Source organism: Salvia splendens, chromosome 14, assembly GCF_004379255.2.
Source record: "Salvia splendens isolate huo1 chromosome 14, SspV2, whole genome shotgun sequence".
Classification (NCBI taxonomy): domain Eukaryota; kingdom Viridiplantae; phylum Streptophyta; class Magnoliopsida; order Lamiales; family Lamiaceae; genus Salvia; species Salvia splendens.
The window spans coordinates 20,725,688-20,734,346 of NC_056045.1; the positions used below are offsets into that span (position 1 = coordinate 20,725,688).

Here is an 8,659-nt window from a genome sequence, read left to right on the forward strand (position 1 = left end):
TACAATACTAGCCGATCTACATTATTAGATAAGAGGTGACATTAATTTAATAGTTAGATTACAAGATCCAATGGACTGACTAGTGTTTTGCATTTTGCATATATTTAAGCTTGCATATGAAACAAATGATAAATGAAACTTTTCCGGTAAAAATGGGCGTCGTTGCTTAGTACAGAAAAATAGACATGCGTGCTTGTGAGTATAAATGGAAAAATTAATGAAAATGAACAATTACAAAAACCAACACATTTTCAAGATAGCATTTCAAGTTTATTAATTGTTTTAACTACTAGGGTTTAAATTACGAAATGGTTGAAGAATTACTATGATTTACAAACTAACCATACATGTAATCCAAAATACATGAGATCATTAGTTAATTTGCCGCATATTCCACCAATCAGCCTTCACAATACGTTTGTATAATGTTCTTGGAAGTCGCAGTCTCTTTATTTAATTAAATTTTATTATTTTTTGTGCAAAGAAAGCATTATTAATCTCCTTAAACATGCGGGTGATTAGTGCATGACTGTGTGAATAAAAAGTAGAGGATTCTCTGATTTTTGAAATAAAAAAGTGGAGTTCTTTGTGTGGATCGATAATCAAAGTACAACTAACAAAGAGTTCTTGTTTTTCTTGGAGTATATGATGTATTTTTACGATGTTATTAACATGTAGTTTATATATTAACCTCCCTCCCTTCCTCTTCTAAAAATATACAATTTTTTTTAGTCCGTCCTACAAAGAATATGCATTTTTCAATTTTAGAAACTTTTTTTCTATAATAAGGTGAGACACATTCTCCACTGAGTATACTTTAATTACTCTATATATATCTTCTTACTTTATCAATTTTATATTAAAATATATGTCAAAACTAAAGTGCATATTTTTTTGGGGACGGAGATAATAGACATGTGTCATATACTACATTGGTAAATGAATAGAAATCATGTAGTCAAATCATAATGTTATAGCCTATCAGTGGGCAGTGGCATAATTTTCTCAAATGTTCAAAAGTAAAACGCTTTTGGGAACAATTTCATTGATAGTATAATAAAAAAATACAATTATTTTAACTCCAAAAAAACAATTTCATTTTCATCTAAGGCTTTTCCCTTCATGAATGGTGATAACACGATAAGTGCATTTAATTAATTAACTAAGAATCAAGTGGGAAGTATTGTTTTGAGATATATAAATTTAATATAAATACAAAATATTAGTAGTAAAAAAGTAGTATTAAAGACCATGTACAAATGCGAACATGAAAAATATAAACTCCTATTCCTTCCTCTTGTCATTTAAACACAGTTTCGATTTGACACAAATTTAAGAATTTGTTTGATTATACAGAGGAAATAAGTGAAAAAATTAATGAAATATAAATCTCATCTACCAAAATTAGAAAGAAAAAAAAAGTATTTTTAATTGGCGAACCACCTAAATGAACATTCCAACAAAAATACTTGTATGCAAAAGGAAGTACTAACTAATTAATTTATTCTTCATTATTTTTGATCTCGTAATACATATAACTTGGACTATCATAGGCCATACCATAAGTAATGGCTTTTGAAATGTGAATAAAATTGGAGGAAATTAATGGCTTTTGTACACGATGGCAAAATGTATCCTTTCCAAGGCAACAAACAAATTACAAACCCAGCTAAGAAACACAATACAAATTCTAAAAACCTCTTTAAAAATCATTAAATAGTGTAAAAATGTAATACTATAATCTTATAGTTTGTGGGAGTGAATTTTCGTGGTCATGATTAAAAGAAAGAAAGTAATGACTGTACAAAACTAAGCTGAAACGAAAACAAGAAGCAGAGTCTCTTGTATCATCTCGGTGCAATGGTTGGCACGACTCCGCTGATAAGGTCACTGCCTGAGACATCTTGGGAAAGGTAAGGGTTCCTCGTCGACGACGACGAGGTCGGGGTCGTTGCCAGTTTTCCCGAGTCGCTGGTCAACGATTCCGAGATGTTTGTGTCTGACTCCGGCATCAAGAACCATATGTTTTCGAGCTCCCTATGCACTTCAGCCATCGAAGGCCGCGAATCCGTCTCTTCTTGGCAGCATTTCAGAGCCAGATTTATGAACTTCTCGATGCACTCCGAAGGGTACGATCCCATCTGCTCGTCGATGATGGAAAAAATCATCCCCGATCGATGTGCAATGTTCACCTAAATTAACAAGCGATCGTGAGTACTAGAGTTTAACTAACGGGCCAGGGATTGACAGCCCTAGGGGACCAGACTACGAACCACGAACAAAGAAAGGCTAGCACGAGACAAGATTTTCAAAAATTGGAAAAAAAGTACCTCACGGACGATGTTTTTTCCGTGTGAGATCGGGTGCATCCCGGTCAGCATCTCTAGAAACACGACTCCAAGGCTATAAACGTCGCTCTTGTCCGTAAGCTTATGCGTCAAGAAGTACTCGGGGTCGAGGTATCCCTGCAATAAACCAGTTTCCCATCACAAAAATTTTACTATTTCTTTCCTTTCAAAGAAATGAAATTCTGAAGGTGTGAAAATGCTCACCGGTGTCCCTTTGACCACTGTCGATACATGAGAGGGAACGCCTCCTTCGAGCTCAGGAAGTGGAGCTAGACGCGATAGTCCGAAGTCAGCAACCTTTGCAGTAAATGTGGAGTCGAGTAATATGTTTGTGGCCTTGATATCGCGATGAAATATAGGCGGATTCGCCTCTGTGTGAAGGTAAAGGATGCCTCTCGCAGATCCCAATGCAATTTTCACCCTCCTTGCAAAAGTCAGTGGCATTTTCGCCTTGGCTGCACGTTACCACGATTACATAACTGTCTTAGAGAGTGAGAGAGAGACGATAAAAACACAAAGATGGTTTGATAAATTACTTGATAGGTGATCCCTAAGGGTACCATTAGGCATGAACTCGTAAACCAGCATCTGCAATCCGAGAAACATCATGAAATTAAAACATGACTCGAAATTTGATTGAAAATGTCGAATAGTTTGGTGATATTGAAAACATGTGAAACAATGTACCTGTTCGCCTTCTTCATCACAGTAACCAATCAAGGACACCAAGTTCCTATGGTGCAACCTCGATAACAGTTCTATCTCTGTGAGAAACTCCTTCTCTCCCTGCAACGATCCCTCTTGGGCGCGTTTTATGGCCACAATGGTCCCATTGGCTAGAACGCCTCTGTGGACTTTCCCGTAGCCTCCTGAGCCAACCACGGTAGACTCATCAAAATCGTTGGTTGCCAGCGCCAGCTCACGGTAAGTGAAATCCTTGACACCATCGATCCGGATGGAGATCCTCGTTGCTGAAACATAATGTAGAGGCGATTTTAAATACTTCAAGAGCCAGGAAACAAGCGTGAAACTGGAAAATTCGTTTTCAAGAGTATCGAATGTTCTTGTTTCACAAGATACAAAATAGTGAAAATAAGAACTCGCAAGGTACTAACATGGACGTCGTCTCGAGGATTTATGATGTTTTTTGGTGTGCCGTCTCAAGATAAGGATCGAAACAATAGCAGACAGTGTGACTGATCCGGCAATCGTTCCCAATATTACGCCAGCCAGAGCTCCCTTGCTTAAACCAGACGACCCACTGCCGAAGATGTCTGCAATATAACTAGAAATCAAATGCTGTTTCCTATATGTACAAACGTATAAAAATGAAGAGTGAGGATTGGAACATACCTTCATCATAAGATGACGAGAGTGTGAAACTGAGAAATTCATAAGGTCCGAACACTTGATTATCGGGTATTCTCCATCCGCTAAACATTTCACGAATCCATAAAACCTCGCTCCGATTGAACTTCTTGCTAGTAACATTGGATGGGAATACCTTGAGGTCCATTTTGATACGAGGCCCGTCTTGCCACTCCGCTGACTGAATCTCAAGTTGTGAGAGATTCATTTCAAGACCAGTGCTGAGGTACTCCTTGAAAGTATTCACATACGGAAGAAAATCAGAGAATCCAGGACTCTTCAACCGATATCCAACAAACACGGGAGCCATGCAAATGCATCGCGCAGTTGGAGTTGGAGGGGCATACTCATAACCATCTGGGCATCCTTGAGGAGTGCAGCCGTAGAAAGTTGTGGTATTTGAGATATTGTTAAAATCTTCATCGTGAGGCCCACACTCTTTGACTAATAGATTATTACTTAAGCACACTGGGTTTCCTTCAAGCCTGAAAACGAGGAAGGGAAATTGTTAAAGTGTTCAAGTAAATGATCGAGAGTGAAGAGAGTCTCATGGATTAAAGGACGAACCCAATGGTGATATTGGCATGGGAAGGAAGGGTACCACCAATGTTCGAGAACGAATTGAACCCGAAATCCCTGCAGAGTTCATCAAGCACGTAAACACAATTACAATAACAAGATTGTGTTTTTCACTTGAGAATATATCTTGAATAAAGGAGGCTAAGATTTCAAAAAAACAATTATTGTTTTAATAATGCTTACAGAAGAACTTTCTCAGTTGCATTCATAGTTCTGTTTTGCCATATGCCTGATGGTATAGAACCATTCAATGAATTGTTCGCGACTGACCTGCAAGGAGAATAGAATTGGATTGACTCGATATGGGAAGTGTAAATCAAGAAATTAAACTGAAACTCATCACATATAAGTTCTAGTAAGGACACATCATTTATTTGAAGTAGATGATGCTCACAGTTTTTGCAAAAGTGGGAGCCCGGAGAAGCTACCAGGAATAGATCCAGTCAGGCCATTTCTCGACAGATCACTGCAGGATAGAATATAGCATTAAGGTTTTAGAGGTGATAGCCACACTCTCGAGTAGATAAAATGGCAGCATCCTTATTACAAAGTAGAGACTGGTTGTTGCTCACATAGTTGTGATATTTCTTGAGAGTGCACCCGTTGGTATGGGCCCGGTAAGCTGGTTCAGGCTCAAATCTCTGAAACGACAAGATCCCAATTATCTCACACAGAAGGGCAAATAAATAGATGAAAGGCGGAGCATCCTTTCACGACCAAGAAAATTCCTGATATAGCAAAGGCCACAGTGAAAAAGGATGACGACTTACATGTAAGCAATGTTCGTAGAATTGCTCCAATCAGGAAGTGTTCCTCGTAAACTGCAGTTCCTGAGACTCCTGATTATCCAAACAAACCAAACCATTACGAACACAGTTTCACGAAAACGATTCTGAAATTATTGAAAAAGAAGAAGAAGAAGAACAACAACAAGGTTGAAATTTAAAATTGCTCACAGCTTCAAGAGCGTAGGTATGTTCCCATACGAAGATGGAATTTCGCTCCCATTAAAATTGTTGTTATCGAGCTGGCTGCAAACAGAAAAGAAACATATGACATGAGGCGTTGATTGCAAAAAGCTCGAATTTTCCAAAATTTTCTGCAGAAAGAAACAAGAAAAAGAAAGCACCAAATAGAGTTAATGTATTGAATGAGGAAAGACAGTTGCATACAGTATAAGTAGATTTGGCATTTCAGATAGTTCCAGTGGAAGAGGTCCGGATAAGTTGTTATTGTCAAGCAACCTGCAGTAAAGTTACATGAGTAACTAAACTCGAAAACTTTCAAAACACCACGGAAGTGAAAGTAAGAATGTCCGACTCACAGATGAACGAGATTAGGAAGTCGAGCAAGCGCTGATGGTATCTGGCCGCTGAGTGAATTATTATTCATGTGGCTGTTCATAGTAGAAACAGTGAATTAGATGGCCAATGATGAGGCAAAGAACTGTATTAGCTTAAATATATCAGAACCGAATCGAGAGTGAGATCTCTCACAAGTGCTTTGCTTTGTCCAAGTTTGCAAGTGACGGGGGTATCGGCCCTGATATGAAGTTCTGGTCGATTTGTATCCTGTCCAGGTTCACGAGATTGCCAAGCTCCTCCGGCAAGGAACCGGTGAGTTGATTTCCATTTACAAGCCTGTGATCAGACGAAGAAGGTAAGAAATGCAAAATTGATGCACCTTATTAACATAAAAATCTCAGCTAATAGAGCATTAAAGTATAAATTATAAAGGGAAGATTTCTTGATGCTATTCGAGGCACTTTATATATGGTCGAGCACTGAAATCTTATTTGCTCATTTTCCATGTGATTTCCTCAATCCGCGACAGTTCTTAAACACTACAACATACTGCAAAATAACACGTAAAACATTGAAACTACTGCAGCTTTTCCACTCACAACAATTCTAGCGTCGTAATATTGCCAATTTCCTTTGGTATAGTCCCAGTAATATTGTTCCACATGAAATCCCTGCCAAAACAATAACAGGGGGTCGATTATAAAGGAGGCAAACAGGCCCAAACACATTTACAAGGATCTGAATATGATATGTTACTCACAATATCTTCAAATAAGATAAACGACCAAGCTCCGGAGATAGAGTTCCTGTCAGGTTCCTACCCATAACCGACCTGTTCAGAAACTAAATTAGAGAAGGCATCATTTAGAATATAACTTGCAAATACTGTGTTCAGAAAAAACATTAGTGGCTTTAAGGTCCCAGTTTGTGATTCTTTTTTATCTACATCGGCCTAGTGCTACAAATTTACGCAATGTTTTGTTGTCTCGAACATAAATATAGCAGTTGTTCTTACCAAGTCTTGTTAACATACTATGGTAGAAGTATGCCACAACAATCTAAACTGTATCAAAACTAAAACACCACGACTGTTTCGACACCTACTTTCCTAACCCATAACTAGAACCACAAGTCAAGAGAATTCCAAAGGAACGAGATCATACACTTCGCTAACATGAAAGTGACCATCAGCAAAGGTTACATTATGGCAAATAATCCCTGTCCAATTCGAGAGGCATGGATCCCCCCTGTTCCACCGGTCAAGATGTTTGAATGGATCATTCAAACTCTTCTTGATAGCTCGCAATGAATTGACTGCACACACCATTAACAACAAAGTCCATCACAATCCCAACTGTGAAAACACTCATAAATGGAAAAAAGGAAAAACTCAAGCTACATTTGACGTTAAAGTCTAATTTAGAACGATGTCCAAAGCTAGCCGCTGCAGATTTCCCTCATCACAACAGAAGACATACATAGAGATGTTGAACAAGAACAACAAACAAACCTTCATTTGGATCAGTGCGTTGGCTATGAGCACCAAGAAGCAACAAATACCAGCATAAACACATAACCAAAATCAACCTAACATTCCAAGAACTCAGCCAGGCCACCCCAAAAATTGCCATGTTCTTGAATATTTTCTATGATCTCTAAAGACCTAGCTCCCACCTGAGACAATAATAAAAAAGAATCAACACTTGTGACTCAATTCCACCTCTCAATAATTTCCACCAAAATAAATAAAGCAGTAAAATAGAGAAATAAAGATACCAAAACTGAAAGATGAAAGAAGTAAACCAACAAGAGACAAAAAAAACTGAAAGATGAAACACAATCCAATAATTACAGAGCTAAAGACAGAATACTAAACAGCAACAATATAAATTAAGTAGGCAATTGGGCTAAAAAATAATAAAGATTGCATTTTTACACCTACGGGAATACATAACTGGAGGTGGTGCAGGTGTTTCTTCGGAGCAGGGAAAAGGGGGGTTTGAAATCTGGAGAGAGAGAGAGGGAAACAGGGGTGGGTTTGATTTTGACCAATTCTCCATGGAAGGGGTAGCTACATTGATGAAAAATGTTGGTGATAGTGATGAGGATGAGAGCAGCAGCCATCTTTTTCGTTTTCAACAGTAAAATAATTGAATTGGTATACACACAAAACACAGACCAAATTTCCTTGCTGGCTGAGGGTATATTTTAATTGGGGTTAATGGGGATTGGCTTTATTGACTTTTTGAAGAGTAGTAGTTGTTCAACTGCCCTTTCTTCAACATGTAACTCCCACTGTTCGATTCGATCAATCATTATTAAAATACGAGAGAGAGATGGAATCTTCCGAGTTCACATTCAGAGATAAATTTGGCAGCAAGATTTCAGAATGTTGGAAGAGTGGGTTCTTGAATATTACCAGAAAGTGGACCCTAGATTCCGGTGGGAGGTTTGGTTTGGACATATGAGATTTAAATGTGGATTTATTTTCGTATTTTATTTCCTGCTATTTGCATCATAGTAATAAAAAAAAAGTAGAAACTATTTTTTTAATTTTATGTACTATAATTCTATTTTTAATAACTTTTTTTCTCTAACCTTCTCATCTAATAATACTTAATTACTTTTCATTTTTATATCTCTCTTGCTTTATCAATTATTTAAAACTTTTACTGTTAGAATTTTTTTATTTTTAATGGACATGAGAGTATAAAGACACAAAATTTTATATACTTCAGTATTATTTTACTTATGAGTTTAGTGAAAAACCATGAGATAATAAAGTACTCCATCCGTCCATGAATAGGAATCCCATTTTTTTCATTTCGATTCGTCGTGAATAAGAGTCTTGATTCATTTTTACTACAAATGATAATAGACTCACATTCCACTAATTAATTTTATTTATATTTTATTTAAAATTATTATATATATATGTGGGACTTATATATGATCTATTTTTTTCATCTATTTTTTCTTAACATTTCTTAAAATTTGTGCCATAAAGAAATGAGAGTCCTAATTACATACGGAGAGAGTGAGAGGGGGTAGAATTTTTAG

General features: G+C 37.1%; 1 protein-coding gene across 4 annotated transcripts; it reads right to left on the minus strand.

Annotated features, from left to right (window-relative positions):
• Nucleotides 1-1,592: 1,592 nt before the first annotated feature.
• LOC121765491 (probable LRR receptor-like serine/threonine-protein kinase At1g06840) lies at nt 1,593-7,981 on the minus strand. Of its 4 annotated transcripts, none has more exons than XM_042161669.1 (21): nt 7,555-7,981; nt 7,110-7,273; nt 6,763-6,913; nt 6,360-6,431; nt 6,199-6,270; nt 5,792-5,935; nt 5,620-5,691; nt 5,468-5,539; nt 5,252-5,326; nt 5,066-5,134; nt 4,868-4,936; nt 4,690-4,761; nt 4,479-4,565; nt 4,284-4,352; nt 3,702-4,201; nt 3,464-3,622; nt 3,036-3,319; nt 2,885-2,936; nt 2,553-2,803; nt 2,331-2,465; nt 1,593-2,192 (listed from the first exon to the last, which is right to left on the minus strand). In XM_042161669.1, exons 2-21 carry the CDS (start codon nt 7,228-7,230, stop codon nt 1,848-1,850), a joined length of 2,871 nt encoding a protein of 956 aa, XP_042017603.1. In that variant the 5' UTR covers nt 7,231-7,273; nt 7,555-7,981; the 3' UTR covers nt 1,593-1,847. The 4 variants fall into 4 exon arrangements, with proteins under 4 accessions (XP_042017603.1, XP_042017601.1, XP_042017604.1 ...); XM_042161667.1 differs by having other exon boundaries at nt 7,542-7,981; XM_042161670.1 differs by having other exon boundaries at nt 7,538-7,981.
• Nucleotides 7,982-8,659: the final 678 nt, after the last annotated feature.

Excerpts from the sequence above, each read along its gene's own strand:
- LOC121765491 (XM_042161669.1), bottom strand. The coding sequence starts at position 7,230 with ATGGCAATTTTTGGGGTGGCCTGGCTGAGTTCTTGGAATGTTAGGTTG. Across the intron at positions 6,432-6,762 it reads CACTTTCATGTTAGCGAAGT|GTCGGTTATGGGTAGGAACC; the intron begins GTATGATCTCGT and ends GTTTCTGAACAG. Across the intron at positions 4,566-4,689 it reads CTCCCACTTTTGCAAAAACT|GTCAGTCGCGAACAATTCAT; the intron begins GTGAGCATCATC and ends TTCTCCTTGCAG.